Source organism: Aotus nancymaae, unplaced genomic scaffold (genome assembly GCF_030222135.1).
Source record: "Aotus nancymaae isolate 86718 unplaced genomic scaffold, 86718_ANA_hifiasm-v0.15.2.pri h1tg000040l, whole genome shotgun sequence".
In the NCBI taxonomy this organism is placed as follows: domain Eukaryota; kingdom Metazoa; phylum Chordata; class Mammalia; order Primates; family Aotidae; genus Aotus; species Aotus nancymaae.
The window spans coordinates 12686921-12706526 of record NW_026988454.1 but is presented as its reverse complement, the minus strand read 5'-3'; the positions used below and the strand labels follow the sequence as shown (position 1 = coordinate 12706526).

The 19606-nt window shown below is 40.5% G+C and overlaps 2 protein-coding genes across 5 annotated transcripts in view; one reads left to right on the top strand and one right to left on the bottom strand.

Moving 5' to 3' along the window:
• Positions 1 to 19606, bottom strand: part of TFB1M (transcription factor B1, mitochondrial) — a 57546-nt gene that overhangs the window by 2026 nt on the left and 35914 nt on the right. For all 4 annotated transcript variants that reach the window (XM_012451866.3, XM_064360530.1, XM_064360529.1 and 1 more), the window contains one exon: positions 477 to 604. In XM_012451866.3, the coding sequence (XP_012307289.2) occupies positions 477 to 604 (128 nt within the window). The remainder of the gene's footprint in view (positions 1 to 476; positions 605 to 19606) is intronic.
• Positions 11679 to 15773, top strand: CLDN20 (claudin 20). Its single transcript, XM_012451898.2, has 2 exons — positions 11679 to 11892; positions 14952 to 15773. Exon 2 carries the CDS (start codon positions 15054 to 15056, stop codon positions 15711 to 15713), a length of 660 nt encoding a protein of 219 aa, XP_012307321.2. The 5' UTR covers positions 11679 to 11892; positions 14952 to 15053; the 3' UTR covers positions 15714 to 15773.

Here is a 19606-nt window from a genome sequence, read left to right as displayed (position 1 = left end):
GGCTCCTGTGAGCCTCTCGGGAGCAGCAGCTTTCTGTAAGATGGAGACATGTTTGCATGAGGACTTTGTGATATGATTTTGGCTGTTCAGAAGTTGTATGTGCTTCCTAGTTCTCAAGTGTATCCTTAAAGAAGAGATGGGGCAACTTGGTAGAAAGCAAGCATTTTAAGACCCATTATTATCTGTCCGAGTCCTCACTGGGAAACCACGAGCTCCCTGGTACAGAGCCAACGTGAGCTGTGCAGTCACCAGTTCCAAGATGTGCTTACGGTAAAGCCACCCTGTGAGAGCCACCTGAGGTCTAGCAAGTCTTTGCTCTCTCCTCAGTGGCAGTGAAGTCCTGCCCGTCATAGGACTGAACTAAGAGTAATACTCATAGGGAGCTTTAAGAATTGAGCAAACAAGGTTCCTGCTCTTAAAAAGTACCTCAGGATTTTATAAAGACTGTGACTGAAGAGAAGAAAAGGCATTCTTACCCGAGCCCTCGATGGCAGTATTTCCTCCGGAACTGAAATACATTCTGGACAACTTTTTCCACCAGCTTGAACGGCTGCTCTATCTTGGGGTGTATCAAGGGAGTGAAGTGCACCACACCCACGTCTACCTGTGTTGTAAGCAAACATATTATCATTTTGTGGCATGATATGTGGCACAGCGTGATCAATCAACTCATCCTTGTAAAACAGGAGGGGATGTCGATACACTGTTTTCATAAACAGACCTTTCCATGTGCTTCAGTTTCATCTCTAGGCATGGAAGATGGCGCATTCTGGATTTGCAAATGACATGGAGAAATCAGTTGGCTGCACCTGTTCTGTAATGACATCCACCAGACCTGTGCTTGATGGTCACTTAATTTTAAAATGCAGTCTTACAATGGCTTCAAAGTCAATCCAAATCATGAAAGTCAGTCGGCAGATAATAGGTGGCAGTAGGCTATTTTACTTAGCTTTTGAATAAGTAAAAAAATAAGCTGCAGCAGCAGCTTCAAGACACAGAGAGATGGCAGACAGGCCCCCAGGGACCACTCAGCGCTACACTTCCCGGATAGAGACACCACTTATTTTCAGTAGACACTGATTAATCAGCTGAACTGAATTCACGAGCGCAGTCTGAAAAGCCATATAACTTTCTGGGAGCAACTTTAAATACCCCAAAAGGCACAGGCAGGACTGAAATCGAAAATGGAAACCACCCAAAAATGTCACTGTTTGATAGTGTTTAAGCTACTGCCAGCTGTGGAGATTCTTTATTGTCAAAAGATAAAACTTTTCAGGCATATCTGATCAGAGATTTATACCCTGACTTGTTCCAAAAATGGAGTCATGGTGATTCACAAGGACACATTCAAATCCCAAAGGAAAAACACTTAAAAGACAGAGAGAAACAGAGTCAAAACAGTACACGCACAAAAATGCTGATGGAGGCCACGGTCTAGGAAATGGGAAGTCTCGTCATAATTGACAAAAGCCTCAGTCTCTAGGAATTGTTAAACTTGTTAATGAGGATCTCATACAGACTCAACAAAGGCAAACATAGTATGGCAATTTAGGAGGTGTGGACCGCACAACTGCTTTGCAAAAGGAACTCTACTGTTTAAATCCCATAGAGGTTGTCATTTTCTCTTAAGAGGACTTGCTTCTAAAGATCCTTGTGGTTGGCCGCGTGCAGTGGCTCACGCCTGTAATCCTAGCACTTTGGGAGGCCAAGGTGGGTGGATTGCCTGAGCTCAGGAGTTCAAGACCAGCCTGGGCAACATGGCAAAACCCCATCTTATTTATATATTAAAAAAAAAAAAAAAGATCATGTGACCACATAATTCCTTCAAAAGATGAAGATGGGAGAGTGGCTTTTCTGGTTGTCTTTCTTTTAGGCAGAAGGAAACAACTGCATAAGATGTGAGACTTTATGACAAGAAAATGAAAATAAAAGCTGTGCTCAGCCTCAGGCAGCCTGACGCGCTGTGGGAGGAGCCTGTGGTGCCTGAGCTGTGTCATCAAGGCCCAGACTCCCCAGACCTTGTACCTCTCTATTTAAATGATCAATGAGCCTGTCCCCAAAGGTTTCAGGTCAGCTACAGCTGCACCTACTGGATAGAATGGGAAATAGGCTTTGGTGGTAAGGGGCGGTGTGGGCTGGCACATGCTGAGAATGTGCCAAGCAGCCTTTTCACACTCCAAATGCCCGCCCCCCACATCCATAGCCTTCAGACTGATGTGAAGATCCTATAGTGGAACAGCAGTTATGAACAGTGACTTAAATAAGATGTCAAACACTCTTAATAAATTTTATAAGTTTTTCAAATTGTGTGCTCTATGTTTTCCTCAAGTTTAGTTAATAGCTATTTCCTTCTACAGGACTTCTGAGACCTTAACAAAACGCACCATGGACAGTGTCCAGTTTGGAGAGATCTGTGGTCATAGAGGAAAGAGGGACTGAAGACAACGAGGGAGGCGTGAAGCGGACGCAGGGTTTAGGTGGGGCGGGAGGACTGCTGCAGGGAGAGAAGAAAGGTGGTTTCAGCTCAGGGCAGTTCTGGGGAAGGAAAAAGAACTGATTTATGAATGGCGGAGTGAAGGCAGCGACCCAAGACACACTCCACTGACTTCAGACGTCAGGTTCCTTTCTACCAAGGCTGAACTAGCCTGCCTACCTTGCCTCCTCCTGATTTGCACAGAGAAGTGGCCCCAACTGTCAGGCAGGTGTCTGACCACTCTCTAGACCTCGCCAGCCTTCTCACCCTGGACTTTCCCTTCCCCTCTCACCCCGAGCTCGCTGGCGCCCTCGTCCCTGCCTCCCATTCTCCAGGACTCATCTCCTGTAACCCTTCAACTCCAGTTTCCCCAGTGACACAGCCAATTCCAGCAATTCTTCCTGGCAGCCTGCTAGTCTCCACAGAAAACACTCTTAGCAAAATCTGAGTGAAATCTCATCCCTGCCTAGGCCTAAGGTCATGAAATATTATCAAAACTCTACATAATGTTTAAATACTATTAAGACTAAAAACACAAATACAGAGATAGATGCACTGTCCTTCCAGTACAGAAACTGCCACTTCCAGCTTCCTTAGATTTTAAATTTTGGCCTCATCTTTATTTGCCTGATTTCATTCCTTTGAGAATAGCTGGTATTTGCAAATACAGGAAATGTCTAACTTTTACTTAATTTAAATAAAGTTTTAAAACCCTGAACAAATACAGCAGTACCCCATGTAAACTGTAGCAGCAGACTTCTAAAGTTTGAATAGAATTCCAATACCCTGTTAAGTTGGCTTACATTATGTCGCTGCTGAAAGAGAACTCCCCTCAGACATGCAGCTACTATCTGGTGAAGGATTCTGTAATACTCAGTGTCAACAAAGCTCTTCCAGTTATGTCTCCTGCTTATGGGACAGCAAGGACCTCTCCTGTACCCCTTCCCCTCCCTTTCCCCCAAAGGCACCTTTCAGAATTACTCTGAATGATGGATCCCATTTTCTCTAGAACCACAGGAAAGCTGCTTGGTAACTATGGTAACGAACAAAAAAATGCTTTTCACTTATATTTGAATGCTTCTTTAAAATTACAACTATTATTTTTTCTTCCTTGAGTTTTAAGTCTATTAATGGGTTTGATTACAAAAAAGAAATCAGTACAAAGGCATTAGAAGTACTTAAAATATTCTAGTTTAATGCTGCCAGCCCTTTTCTAAACTCAGTCTATCAATATACCAAAATGACCTACTAAAATTTCAAATGAAAGGATTTAAAATGAATTTAAATATTTGCCTTTCTAACCCTATACATCAATGCTGTAACAAGCTAAGCCTGTTTCTCAGTGTTAGCAGCCTTGGCCATAACAGGTCTGAAGTAGATGTCCTGGTTTCCAGGCCAGGGTATCTAGGACGGGACTAGTTATCAGCTCAGAGCAGCACTTGGAACTCACAAGGGACCTCGGCTAAGGAGATATTAAATCTTAAATCTTAGATATTACATATTACAACTGAGAACTGCAATCAACATGATATACGGAGGACACTGAAGAATGTACAGCTCCGTTCCTGATGATTATCATGTGCCCAAAAACGAAGTCACGACCACATGCACAGACACAGAAACAATACTGGCCACTGTCTACAAAAGGGTCTTCATTCAACACTTCCATGGTGTTCAAGACCATCAGAGGACAAGAGAGTGGAGGGGAAAAATGATGAGGAAGTTACTCTCTCCAAGAGACAGCCGTAACTTGGAGACAACGGAAAGGCTAGTGAAAAAAGGAGTACAGGGAATAATCAGTTAAGACTTTAAAGAACAACATATAAGAAGGATTCAAGGTTCAAAGTGGGACGATCATGGACAGACCTGAGTGTGGGGAAGAGAAAGCATATGGCATCTTGCAGGCTCCAGGCACCAAAAGACGGAACACAGGAGGACAGGGGCTTGGGAGAGTCACTTCAGTGTCGGGTAAACAACAGAGCAAGACAAGTGTCCTGGATGCTTGGTTTCCCCACTCACCAGTGTCTGCTTACTCAAGTCCCTCCACCAAGCTAGTGAGAGTCCACATTAGAACATCACAGGCCTCCAGGTCACAACTTTCCCAGTAAGGATAATCCCAGGTAGAGGAAGCAAGTCACTGATGCCTATGATATGATAGTGATGCATGTCACAGAAGAACAAAATACTGATGAGTGTGAATGTAGATCATATTTCCTAGAATTGGTTTACTCTACCTGTGATCCATGTTCCAAAGCCAATTTCAGGAAAGAATTTCCACTGTAAAACCTTAAGGCTGACAGCATTCTAAGTATTTCAAACTAATTGATTCAACAAAGATCGACTACACAGTCAGTACCTATCTTAAAACTGTACAATTTGTGTTACTGTAACAATATTAATTTCTGCAGAAGTTCTGTCCTCACCCTTTTTTCTTCCTACAGATCTTTGGCTTTTTCTCTTTTTCTTTGGGATCATAAAAAAGGAACAGATTTTCAACAGTCACATAGTGTTTCCTCTCAGAGCAGATGTGGTAGGAAGAACTGAGGCCAAGAGAATGACAGGGAGCTCAGATCACAATGAGAAATAAGACTAAGAAATGTGGTGAGGGGGATGAAGAGTTTTTTTTACTGTGTAAATTATGTATGTAAATGTAAATATGTATGTATGCAAATTATACCGATTAGTAATAACAACAAGATGAGTCAGTGTCTCTTGGTCCCAAGAGATGAAACAATTTCAGGGAGATGCACGTGTAATCCTCAAGAAAGCACAAACGGAACAAGAACTGACAACTGTTGTATAAAGATTTTCTGTTATATTTCATCTGGAGTTCTCGGATGATCATAGGGAAAAGACCTTCCTAAAACCAAGTCTTTTCCACAAACCATGACCTTGGCACCTGTGAAGCAGAAGCATCCGGAGGTGCCCTGTGTTTCCTGTCCCGGGCTATGCTCCCGCTTGGTTTGTGGATGTGGCAGGAGTTGCCTGAGGCAGCTTCGAGGCTGCCCTGCCTGACCATGGTATGGCAGCACATCGGCAACTGACAGGGTCTGGCCCCCAGCGCTGCAGGTTCAGAGCAACTCCAGCCCTCAGGGCGAACCCAGTACCTCAGAGAGGCTCGCAATCTAAACAAACTCACAGGCACTTGATAAATGCTGCTGCTCTTAATATTAGTAAAAGTCTGAGAAATAAACATGCATACAAATACAGTAATTCATAATAAACCATAATTGTCAAATGGACTAGACATCACACTGAAGATGTTTGGTCAGCACATTCGTTCAGAGCTGATACTGTTCATTTCCTAAGGCTGGGTCAGAAGAAAAACATTATTTTAGGATTAGGTCAAATCACTTTAAATTTGTGGGGCTGGAACAGGTAGCTATTTTATCTTACTCTGAACTATCATTATTTTCAAGGTTGAATGGAAAGCAAACAAGAAAAAACATTGTATTAGTCAGAGTTCTCTAGAGGGACAGAACTAATGGATATATATAAAAGGGAGTTTATTAAGTATTAACTCACACGATCACAAGGCCCCACAATAGGCCATCTGCAGGCTGAGGAACAAGGAGAGCTAGTCCAGGTTCCAAAACTGAAGAACTTGGAGTCTGATATTCAAGGGCAGAAAGCATCCAGCACGGGAGAAAGATGTAGGCTGGGAGGCTAGACCAGTCTCTCTTTTCACATTTTTCTGCCTGTTTATATTCTAGCCAAACTGGCAACTGATTAGATGGTGCCCGCCCAGATTAAGGGTGGGTCTGCCTTTCCCAGTCCACTGACTCAAATGTTAATCTCCTTTGGCAACACCCTCACAGACATACCCAGGATCAATACTTTGTATCCTTCAACCCAATCAATCTGACACTCACTAGTAACCATCATATGGTCGTTTTTTTAAATTTAGAACCCCAACTTTTCATTAGAATTAAGTGGACAGCATTTGAAAAATACAAGGATGGGGCTCCATCCCAGAAAATTAAGTAAGCACCGCTGGGTTGGGCCTGAGCCTGGTCCTCTGGGCTTTTCCAAAGCCCTCATGTAGGCAGAAGTGAGAATCACAGGTTTAGGGAACAATCCCAGTTGCTTGGGAAAGTATCACACAGTCAACTCAGATCCTGGAGATTAAACTCACTAGAAGTGCGGCTAGAGCCCTGTGACACCCCCAAAGCCAGCATGAGTCCTTGCTAGGTACAGCTCAAGGATGAAAACCAGAAACAAACTTCCCCAGTCTCGGTCACAGTTAAGAATGACCAAATGAGCCAGTTCTGGAAAATGAGACATTAGAGCAAAGTCTGGGGTGGTAGTGGGAGAGGGAAAGATAATTCTAGAATACTTTGCTATTTTTTTTTTTTGAGACAGAGTCTCACTCTTGTCCAGGCTGGAGTGCAGTGGCATGATCTTGGCTCACTGCAACCTCCACCTCCTGGGTTCAAGTGATTCTCATGTCTCAGCCTCCCAAGTAGCTGGGACTACAGGCGGGTGGCACCATGTCTGGCCAATTTTTGTATTTTTAGTAGAGTTGGGGCTTCACCATGTTGGCCAGACTGGTCTCAAACATCTGGCCTCAAGTGATCCGCCCGCCTTGGCCTTCCAAAGTGCTGGGTTTATAGGCGTGAGCCACTGTGCCTGGCCATAGAACACATCGCTTCTTGATGAAAGGGTGAGCTGGGGCAGCCATCTCACAGCTGCTGGGAAGTAACAATAAAACATAGAGACAAATCTCCAGATTCAATGTTTTATTTGGGAAGCAAGATTTGTAATTCAGGGCCTAGACACATACCTGGTGGTCTTCAGTATGTCCAAAGAACAAAGAGAAGGTTGGGAGTTTTATTAGTAAGAGAAATGTTATGTGTTGTTTTGAAAGAAAGTTCATTGGCACTAGAGAAGATTTTGGGTGTGGGCAAGCTCTGATTGGTGAATGACGACAGTGGGCAAAACCAGTCTTAGAGTCCCAGTAGGTGGTCCCAGCAGGCTGTTTCAACAGCTAGGCTTATAGAATATGTAAATTTTGGAGCAGGTGCTATGTGCCCTGAGTGCTTTTTCCTCCTGGCCCCTTGACTCTGATTTAGTTTGGTAAGACAAGAATGATCAAATTTGTATAATCAACTTTCACATAGCCAAGAAAAGCTCAGTTTGAAGGAACAGAAAAAACAGAATGAGCTGGAACGCTTAAGAGTTTTAAATTCACAGTACTGACTCCCAAACAATGAGTCCTTATAGTTTAGTCTACTGTTAGAGTTTCTGTAATTTGTCCACTGAAACATTCTAAATCAATATAAGCCCAAAGCACCTTCTACAAATTTGTTTTCAAAATTCAGACAGGAAATTCTGGGTTCTTTTTACAGACCAAAGATGCCCTAAACTACATTACATATATTTAATTATATTTCCAGAATTTATGAACACCCTTTATCTTGAATCCATTTCCTATGCAATATCTCTACTCATCTAGTTAGTTCCATTTAATCGCTTCCATGACCACAGGCTCCCAGAGTCTGTCTGTCTCCAATTCTGATCTCTTTAAATCCTCCACACCATAGCCAAGTGCTCTGTAAACCACAAATTCCACCACAAAAAGCCACTCTGATGGCTCACAATGCCTCTAGTGGTGGCCTTCAAACTCTTTTTTGAAGAAAATGTCAGCCACCAAAGTGTTTCCCCTCAACCCCAATGATCCCCAAGCTTCTTTTATTAGGGTAGAGGAAATAATGTCTCTCTCATAAGCCTGTTACCGGGATTCAGTGATGAGAAGATGGAGTGCAATGCTTTATAAATTGTTAAGCTCTATAGGAAGGTGTGGTATTGTTATTTCCAAAATACTCAGTTAAATTACTGATTCTTTCAGAAAGAAAATAAAAGCCTGCCTGAACGTCCAGATTAACATCACTAAGCAACACCACACACTAAGGGAAGCAAAAGTAACTTCTGCTTAAAGATAAATGAAAACATTCTAAAGAAGAAAGCAGATGGACTGCAGTCACTCAACCCAAAATGGACTTTGCAGGACTGAGAAGTAAACACTGATATGTAAAGCTACAGAGATTTCTGGGTTAATTTGTTTCCACAGCTTATAAACTACCACAGAGGGGTAAGACTTACAAACACACTCTTTCTAACTGGTGGTGGGGCGGTGCTCTGCAGTATGTCAGGGTTCCAAAAATCACTGTTCTGGGTCTTAATCCGTTTCCTGCAATTTACTCACTTGACAGCCTTAGTCAAAAGTTACTTCTCTGTAGCTTAGTTTCTTTTTTTTCTTTTTTTTGAGGTGGAGTCTCGCTCTGTTGCCCAGGCTGGAGTGCAGTGGTGTGATCTCAGCTCACCGCAACTTCCGTCTCCCAGGTTCAAGCGATTCTCTGGCCTCAGCCTCCCCAGTAGCTCGGTCTACTGGTGTGCCACCACGCCCAGCTAATGTTTGTATTTTCAGGAGAGACAAGGTTTCACCATGTTGGCTAGGCTGGTCTTGAATTCCTGACCTCAGGAGACCCACCCACCTCAACATCCCAAAGTGTTGGGATTATAGGCATGAGGCACTGCGCCTGGCCAGTTTTCTTATCTATAAAATGAAGATTCGTTTTATCTCATGGGTGTGTCTTGAGAATTAAGTATTATAGCACTTTAAACAGTACCTGGCATATGGAAAGCAGGTTATATATAAAAGGTAGATATTATCATCAGCAAGATGACAAAACTAGAGTTGCAAAATTACTTAAAAACTCTAGCCCTGTTTAGAAATAAAATTATATTTTTAATCATTCAAGTGCAATTTATAGTTTAATTAACATTATATACTTAAAGTCAGTTTCTGAATTCATTCATTGAGCAGGTACTTATTGTACCCCTACTATGTGCCAGGCACTGTTCCCGGCACAGGGGGAATCAGTGATGAGTGAACAGAGAGAAGTCCTTGCCCTGTGGGGCTGACATTCTACTTCAGAGGTCGTAAGCTACAGAGGCAGCCGAAGAGGGGCTCAGAGGTGGAAGGCTTTTGTTCTAGTCCGAAGTTAAAAACAAAACAACTTGCTGACTCAAGAGATGTTAGGTATGGAATCAGGGATGACTTCTAAGACCTCAGGCTGACCAAACAGAAGGAAGTATTTGCCATGAATGAACACAGGAAAACCTTGGGGAGAACAGTCTGGGGATGGTCAGGAGTTCAGTTTTGTGCCATGACAGGTCTGAGCTATCCATCAGTGACACAAACTCAGCAGACAGAAATACAACTTGGAAGTTCAGGGGAGAGACCTGGGCAAGAGATTTCAGCTGAGAGGCCATAAGATTTATCTAGGAGGCCGGGCGCGGTGGCTCACGCCTGCAATCCCAGCACTTTGGGAGGCCGAGGCAGGTGGATCATGAGGTCAAGAGATCGAGACCATCCTGGCCAACATGGTGAAACCCCGTCTCTACTAAAAATACAAAAAAATTAGCTGGGTGTGGTGGTGTGTGCCTGTAGTCCCAGCTACGTGGAAGAATCGCTCAAATCCAGGAGGTGGAGGTTGCAGTGTGCAGTGAGCCAAGATTGCACCACTGCACTCCAGCCTGGTGACAGAGCAAGACTCCATCCAAAAAAAAAAAAAAAAAAAAAAAAATTTATCTAGGAGTCTCTGGACTTCAGAGATTAATATCCCTTTAATATCCACAGCAGGAGTAGATAGTAATGTTGATGAACTATATTTCTATTTACACTTCTACTTTTCTAGCTCCTTTTTTTGTATAAGAAATTCTGCCTTATGAAAGGTCTATAGCTAATGAAAACTACTTCCATTTCAGAAGTTTTTCCTTCTAAAGCAGGCAATGTTTTATAGGATTACTGTTTTCATCAAGGCAGAAAAATAATCAAAATGTTTTGAGAATAGAAATGTACATTAAAGCATGCTTAACCCATTTATTCTTCAGCAAGCTTCCTTATGCTAGAGGTTAGAGTGGGGAGCAGCTGGGTCCCTTCCACCTGCCATCACGATCAGTCAGCCTCACAAAGGTTGTGTCTGCACTAACAACCACAGCGACTAGCAAAACAAGCCAGGATGCTGGAGAGCCCTGGTGAGGTTTCTTCTGATGCAGCACTAATGACACTGCTGTGACTACTAGTGCCTGCAATTCAACACTGCTTCTTCCAGTATTTATTTATACACTGAATTGTTTATACTTCCCGTGAAATAAAATATAAGAACAAAGTCAGTACACATAAAGCTTAAAGACTTAGAGAGGTAAGACTTAACATGTAATCGATACTATGGCTGAAAAACAAACCCACAGATGTTAGATTTCCCACAGAGGAAAACAGTATCTTGCTAAATGCCAAACTCAGGATTAAAACAAACAAAAACAAAAAATCCAGATAACTGAAATGTGTTTGTTTATTTACTACTTTTAAATAAATGATTAAAGTCTAATGTGGTTATTAACAGTTGTTAAATTTAAAAATCCAGTAAAATTATCTTATTTCTGTATAATGGCTATGAATTTATAGCTTGTAGAATCAAACTTACTGAGGAAGAAAAAAATGAGAAGCCAAAAGAATGGCAGTGAGATACATCTGTACCATTATTCATGGGCTACAACCTCAGTATCTGATCACAGTCTTATCTGACAGGTCTCACCACATTATTTTGGGTGATTTCTTCATAACATTTCCTGAAATCGACATAGTTAACCTCCACAAATCTTTCTAAGTGGAAGGAATAACAAGAAAACTCAGGGCACCACACACGCAAAAATACTTGTAGGTTTAGTGATTAGATTCCAGTTAAAAGTTGTTGCTGGGTTTTCTTTTATTGAAAAAAATATACAACATATTTTAAAAAGTATTCTTTAAAAAGTTAACAATTGTATGAATTCAGGTTTCAGACAAGTCAAGAATACCAGGAAAAAAAGGGAGTCTCAACTCTCATTTGCAAAGCACAATGTAGTTAAAAATATTTCAGACCACATTTTTAACTGAGGACATAAAATAATAAATTATATCTTTCAACACAGACAAAATTTCAAAAATAAATTATAACTATGTGACTAAAACATAGTATTAAAAGAAAAGAAAGCCTTTTTGTGAGCACCCAAATAATTCCTCCTCTGTACACAGGGACACAAAAGGATTTTTAGCTTTCAGGTTTCAACAAATCCTGTTGTAACAACAACTCCCTCCCTTCCCTGCCTCTCCTTTCTTAATTCTCCCACATCTCAAAAAATGAGATGGAGAACCTGGTATTTATCTTCTAGCACCATCAGCAGTTTTTACCTCTCAGATTTCTACATTGTCCTTTATTTGCTATTTTCAAGTTAACTTGTTGGAGCTTTATAAAAATACCCAGAATTTCTGAAAGAAACCTCACATATATGGTTCTTCTTCACCATAACTAATTGAGGTTAATTTGAAGACAAGTGACTGAAGGAGTTAAGACAGTGAAAGCTACTGACAAAAGGTAGGGGAAATAAAACGTGTCTGTAATGTTTAGAGATCTAAGAATAGATCTTTTGATATTATTTAGTTTGAATTATAAGGTGTAAATCTGCTTTTAAATACTATTTTTGATATAAAAAATCTTGTCTGGAAAGCCAACTTTACATTTTAGTGAAATCTACGACAGATTTTCTGTTGGTGAATAGTTCAGAAATTGAAAGTGCTTAGGTTCTGTTCTGTGTGCACTGTGTTTTAAGACCACGAGAGAGCTTTTGCTGCAGACCAAGTTTTTACATGCAACCCCTCTGCTTTTGCTTGCTTTCACAAGTATTTCTCTACCACCACCACAGCCGCTGAAACAGTGTGCCTTTATTCTCTACGAGATAGAAATTTTGAGAGAACAGGTCACAAATGGTATTATGCTTGTGGCTGGAGGGTAACCGCAATATAGTTAAAATGCCAGTATATTTGTATGAGCAGAAGGCAACCTTCATATAGAGAACAAATTCTTTCTATAATTCTCTATGCAGAAAAAAAGCAATATTCAATAGTAAGCAAGCACTATACTAACTAAATGCAATGTCATATTGTTTACGCTGATTTTGGCTGTCTGTAATTGATCACTGCCAGTACTTGTTAATTGTGATGAACAAACTGTCTTCATGTCTGAAATATACTGAAAGCTATAAAATGTATTGATTAATGGAAAGAAAAGGATTATAATTGGTAAGCTGAACATAAATTGATAACATACAAAGGTTATTCAGTCAAAGTAGAAAGAAAGAGAGGGAGAGAGAAAGGTGAGCAAGCAGATGCTGTTAGAAAACGTTACAGCAACCCCACACTTGAAGAATCCCTAAGCTGAAAATGGTCTGGAGGCAGTAATTTAGCAAGCTTGCTGGAGTCTGAAATGCTAAAACCTAAACTTGAAAACAGCTATTATAAAACTGTAAACATGTGCTTGATTTTTTCTAGAAACTTTAGCTTTTGCTCTGTTTTGGTCTAAGTCTGGAAAACAGAAAAGAAACAAACTGTATGATAGCAGGCAAATGCTAAGTACACTGATGCTTACAGATAAGTCAGACTCTTAAGAACTTAAAATCCTAGGGAAATCCTTTTCTAAAATAGTAAGAGTTATATTTTAAGATTATGAACAAAAACAGAACAGCACAATCCAGATAGCCTAGGATCTAACGTCTTAGAGAATCAACGTTTGCAGCTACGCAAAGTTTGTACTTTAAATATAGGCAATGGATTAGTAGTATTTCAAATACTGAACCAAAGCCAGGCATCAGTCTCCTTGCTAAGTCATCTGAAGCTGAGCCATTTGCCCTATTAACATCCTCTACGGTCCTTTTTTTCCCTGTTGGAGGGGGGAAGTGGGTGAAGTAGACAGTTAATGGTGCTTTTTGCCTCAAGAGGTAGTGCTTTCCCTGGTTCCCACGGGAAACACTGGGAAATTCAGGGGAGAATTTCAGCAGAAGTGTTGTGGTAAAGAAGGGAAAAGAGGAAGGATGATCCAGTGAGGTAGGAGGGGTGGAGAGAGATCTGGACACTGCAGGTTGGCTGCTGAAGACTGGCAGCCAGCTGGCATGGAGTGATTGCCTATCTGAACATCCTAATCTGAAAAAACGAGAATACTTGAGATTGTCTGAGGTTTCTTTCAGCGCCAAGATTCTATGAAAATAAATCAGCCCAGAGAAAGAAGAGAAAAAAGGAAAAGATCTAAATTTTAAACATCGATTGTCACAATACACAAGAAATAAAAATACTAATGATGATGTTAATTTTAAATTACTGAGGACTTTCTGTGGCTTAAATATTGTTCTAAGCCCTTAAAATGCATTAACTTATTTAATCCTATGAAAGAAGTATTACAATCCTCCCCATTTTTCAGAAGAGGATACTGAGGCACAGAGAGGTATAAAGCTAACAACTGGCCCAAATGTTTTTGACTGAAGAGCCTGTATCGCCTTTTGTGAAATACACACGAATCACAATAGAGCCACTTTAGCATACCATTCAAAATTAATTCAGAACAACAAAGAAAGTCAGTACTGCAGTGTTTCAGAAACCATTGTAGTTTTCTCAAAGAAGGCAGTAAGCAGTGCCAGATGGGCTAGATGGTGGAACAGGAATAGAAAGATGGAATCAGAAGCCTTTTTGTTTCTTAAAACACAGCCAAGCCACAAAGTAGGTGTAGTCTTTTCCTTTCTCTTAAAAATCAAGAAAGAAAATAAAGGGTTATTTCTGGTATCCTTTCACATACAACTAATGATGTGGTTATTGCCGGCATGCGTTTTTGAGATCTGCCGTTAGTACTTCTGAATTGTTCAGAATAGCTGGCTTCATTTGGGTCAGGAAATGATTCTGGTCCCAGCTAGAAAGGACCTCACATTCCCATATGGAAAAAAACAGTGGCTGAGTACCAGGTACCAGAAGTAAAACAAGTACTAACCTCAGTCAGGATTTTGCAAGCAGGTATTAACTAGAACTTGGGGATAGGCACGCTAGTGACTTAGACTTCTTTCCACTGCTTTTCTTCTCCTCAAATGGTTCACCCGGCCTATGTGCCTGGCACTGTGGGTGCGTCATAAAGACCTGTTTATAAAAGCCACTTCTTAAGTACGTCTTTTCTAAAATGTATTTGTAAACCATCTTTAAAAGGTGACCTTAATTTATTTTCTTCCTTTTACCTACTATTTTCATTAAGAATAAAATCATTTAAAAACCTATAATGCTATTAAAATTCTTTATCAGACACTGTAGCTGGAATTTGAAATGTCTAAATCTCCTAACAAGGTACATGTCCACTTTACAGAGAGTCTCAGCATATGTTGAGTTTTAAAAAGAATTAAGTGGGCAATTGCTTGCTTTATGCCCTGTATCAACACCACCCATGCGTATCACTTCAAGGCCTGGTGGGAGCTTTTCTCCTCCCGGACTATAGCATCCTCAGCTGCTTGGGGGCTGGAGAAGGGGGAGTACTCAGATGTGTTCCTGGCTCCTACTCTAAAGCAAAGCCTTTTGTTTACTCACACTTTCTTTCCCTCAGTCCTGATTTTGTCTTCTTTCTCTAAGGTTTGTTACTTGGTTCTCTACTGCACAGAATAGATAGAGTTCTGACACCCACCATAGTTAAGCATCAGGATTTTCTAAGAGGACAGAGTTAACAGTAACATCATGGCCTCGGCAGGACTCCAGCTCCTTGCTTTCATCCTGGCCTTATCCGGGGTCTCTGGAGTGCTCACGGCCACTCTGCTGCCCAACTGGAAGGTGAATGTGGATGTGGGCTCCAACATCGTAACAGCCATTGTGCAGCTGCATGGGCTCTGGATGGATTGTACGTGGTACAGCACCGGGATGTTCAGCTGTGCCCTGAAACACTCCATTCTGTCCCTCCCCATCCACGTGCAGGCTGCGAGAGCCACCATGGTACTGGCGTGTGTTCTGTCTGCTTTCGGGATCTGCACTTCCACAGTAGGAATGAAATGTACTCGCTTAGGAGGGGACAGAGAAACCAAGAGCCATGCTTCCTTTGCTGGAGGAGTCTGTTTCATGTCTGCAGGAATCTCCAGTTTAATCCCGACAGTGTGGTACACAAAGGAGATCATAGCGAACTTTCTGGATCTGACAGTTCCAGAAAGCAACAAACATGAACCTGGAGGAGCTATCTATATTGGATTCATTTCAGCAATGCTGTTGTTTATCTCTGGCATGATTTTCTGCACCTCCTGTATAAAAAGGAATTCAGAAGCTTGGCTCAACCCACCCACGCAGCAGCCTATCTCTACCACACAGCCGGAGAACAATTCCACACACAACCTGAAGGATTATGTGTAAATATCTGCGTGATGCATATGAAATGGAACTTTTGGGTGCCAAATGGGACTTTCAGATTTAAAAAAATCAGAATCATGCTTAACTTTCCCTACAAAGAAAGTAGAATGCAAAATACTTTAACAACTACAAGGTAGTTTAAAATGCCAATAAAATGATCATATACAATTATATCTGTCTGAAGAGTTTTCTTTTTTCCATTATCGTTTCCAAGTTTTATTTAAGGATTTATAATTGAAAGAGGTTCTGATTACATTCAGAAGGCAATTAATTGACAGCTTTTTTCTTTTTTAAGATAATTTGCTGACACAGCTTTCGAACTGGATTTTAGAAAAGAACTAAACTGCCAAGTATAATAAGTACCTTGCCCTGGTGTTAGCCAAGAATATTATCCACTTTGCTACCTGGTTGGCAACAACAGACCAACCTGCTTCTGTTTTAAAGCTACAGTGTGTGAAAGTACATTAGGAATACAAGAGCTGGCTACTCCATTCAGATGCTGACAAAACCATCCATACCAAGTCCCTACCTCCTGTGACCAGCCCGTTTCTTTTTCATTTTAGAAAACTAGCTACATATATTTGTAAGAGCTGACAATATTATAGCAAACTAAGATTAGGCAGAACTGAATAAAAGAAATTGGTAAATGATACCACAGTAAAGCAAAGTCAAAACCAAACTAAAATCTCTAGGAGTCTTAAAGCCTTAAGTGCAAGCTAAGTGATAACAACAAAAGTATGTTTTAAAATGTTTCAGAATTCCCTTCTTCTGCTTCTAGCAAGAGGATTCCACAAATTAAGTTCATTTGTCCTGTAACAGTCTGGATTTACTACCATCCCACTTCCCCTCTCATTTATTAGTATTTGGATGACGAAAGTTATCTTTAAGTTGTCACTTTTTCTCTCAAATTTCATTCATGTTAATAAAAACACTGTTATTTTCTTATAAATGAGCTGTTTCAATTAATGAACATCAAAATATATTTTAAAGAAGAATGCTTTTAAAATATAAATTATGATACGTGATTCAAATATTTTAGGAAGAAAGTAAGACTTGGATTTTCTATAGGTGCAAAGGAAACACTGCACACTATTGTTTCTAACTATTTGTTAATTGAAGCTTAGTCACTGTCAAGGATTCAATGGTAAAGGGGAAGAAAGACTATTTCTTTGTACATTAATAATTCAGGAAGTTGGAAGAATATCTTTTATGTAAGTAAATAACTTTCATTTGTGCATATAAACTAACATATTTTATACATATTTTACTGGGTAGACATCATTCTCTTCTGAAACAATGTCATTAGCTATAATCGAATAGCTAAAGTGAAAAGGTATTATCATATATGGGAATTAGGAAGGGAATTGTTTTGTAGAAGTTTAAATGATTGTTTAAAGTATGTATTCTTTTTGAGTGGTCAAAATGTTATTTTATACACAAGTATCATATTAAAAAGAATTCTGACAAAAAGAATGTTTTCATCCAAATTAACGTGACAGAACTGCTTTGACCCCATTAACAGTTCTCTCACTTTGCTTAATGTGGCTGGGTTTATGTAGTCTATGTAGCCTATAGTCCTACAGTAAAAGTGCTCTTTATATCTGCTATATCATTCTATATATACTTCAAAAAATACTTTTATTTAGCTCTGGAATATTTCCTTCCTAAGTAGAAACAGGAATGTTTCAAACTCTCAGAAAACCGGTGATTTTATACGAAATAATAGCCTATTGTATTATTTGGAAGTGGCAATCATGCAATAAATGATGTGGAGTCTCTCTATTCCTACAGGAATTCCTACGCCGCTGCATTCATTCCTCCACCTGCACTCCCCCCAGCCTCACTCTCTTGCTACCAAAGCTCCTGCTCACCCTTCAGGATTCACATGGGACCTCTCTTGTATACTCAATCCTGACAGCCAAGAAGATCAAGCCTGCATCTGCGCTCTCAGAAAATGCTCCATTTAACAAATTATGAATTTAATATACTCTCATTTAATCCTCACAACTCAAGAGCAAACCAAGACTTTAGTTAAGCAATGTGTACTGTGTAAAAACGCTCTATTTTTGAAATTATGAGTTTGCATAATTGCATCTCCAACTAGACTGGGAGGTGAGGTATCCTTTTTACCTCTCATTCTCAGTGACATGTCATGGCAAGTGCTTCGTAACACGTGCCAGTCCTGGTCTACATCTTTTGCATACTGGTTTAAACCTAACAATTCTACCAGGCAGGCACTATTCTCAGGATCTTACAGGACACTGAGAGAGACAGAGGTGAAGTGAGCTCCCTAACTTGCCCAAGGTCACATAGCTAGTATGTGGGGAGATGGATCCAACCTGAGGGAACCAGGTTCTGGAGTCAAACCTTTACCTGGGTGCAAGTCCTGGTGTGGGTGCATGGTTACAAATTACACATTACTTAACTAAGGTCTTGGTTTGCTCGTGTGAAAATAAGGATAAGAATGGCATCTATCCATAGAGTTCTTGTGAGGATTAAACGAGATGACACACAGAAGGCAGCTGGTGGTGCACAGAAAGCATGACTAGTGCTACCCAATGGTTCTTAGTCGAATCCAGTGCCTTTCCATGGGGTGAGTTTAGCCTGTAGGGGACATTTGGCAATGCCAGGACACATTTTTGGCTGTCTCAACAGAGGCAGTGCTACTAGAATCTACTAGAAGAGGCCAGGGATGCTGTTAAGTATCTTACAAAGCAACAAAGATACTTTGACTCTGGCAACAAAGAATTAACTGGCCCCAGGCCAGGCACGGTGGCTCACGCCTGTAATCCCAGAACTTTGGGAGGCTGAGGTGGGTAGATCACGAAGTCAAGAGATCAAAACCATCCTGGACAACATGGTGAAACCCTGTCTCTACTAAAAAATACAAAAATTAGCTGGCTGTGGTGGCCCACACCTGTAGTCCCAGCTACTCAGGAGGCTGAGGCAGAAGAATTGCTTGAACCCGGGAGGTGGAGATTGCAGTGAGCCGAGACTGCACCACTGCACTCCAGCGGGCTGCCTGGCGACAGAGCAAGACTCTGTCTCAACAAAAAAAAAAAAAAAAAAAAAGAATTAACTGGCCCCAAATGTCGACAGTTCTGAGTCTGAGAAACCTTAGTCTAATTTATTGAATATATTTACTAATTTTTCTTTGATAAAATTGGGATGGGTTTGGGAGAAATGTAGGTAATGTCAGAAGCTGGTTAACTACTGACTAGTTGTTGAGTGTCAGCAGGTGTAAAGGTCTGGGGAGGTGTAAAGGTCTGTGATACTGAAGATGACCTCTGAGGTTTAGGCTTGGATGACCTGGGTGGATGATGCCATTAGTTAGCACAGTGAATATGAGGTAGGGGGAGAGCAGGCATAGAGTAGTTAGACAGAAGTTCAATTTTGGACATGGACAATGTGTTCTCACATCTTTCATCACTATATTGTCAGCTATATGACCTTAGCAAATATTAACTTAATTGGCTTTTGAGGATTTGTAGCCAAGCCTATAATTCTGCAGAACACTGTCACATTATTAACATCAACTCCAGTAACTTTTGTATTAATTTCATTGCACTTTATATGTATATAAAAGTATCATCTGGAAAAATGTAATTTTGTTTTTTCCTTCCTTGGATTTAGAATACTTACTGTTTATTTTATTCTTGAGCAGTTTACAAAACCATACCTAGTACCGAGTTAAAATTGTAATAGCAAATACTCTTATCTCTATTCAACACTTATTTTTACCTAATTTTTAAGGAGGATGACTCTGGTACTGCTCTAATTATAAAACTGGCTTTTGGTTTATATTTATTTTTATTTTGGACTCAAGGGCTTTAAAAAGAATTTGAGGCAACTTATAATAAAATTGCAGGTATAATAAGTAAAAAAACAACTGATAA

Excerpts from the sequence above, each read along its gene's own strand:
- CLDN20 (XM_012451898.2), top strand. The coding sequence starts at position 15,054 with ATGGCCTCGGCAGGACTCCAGCTCCTTGCTTTCATCCTGGCCTTATCC.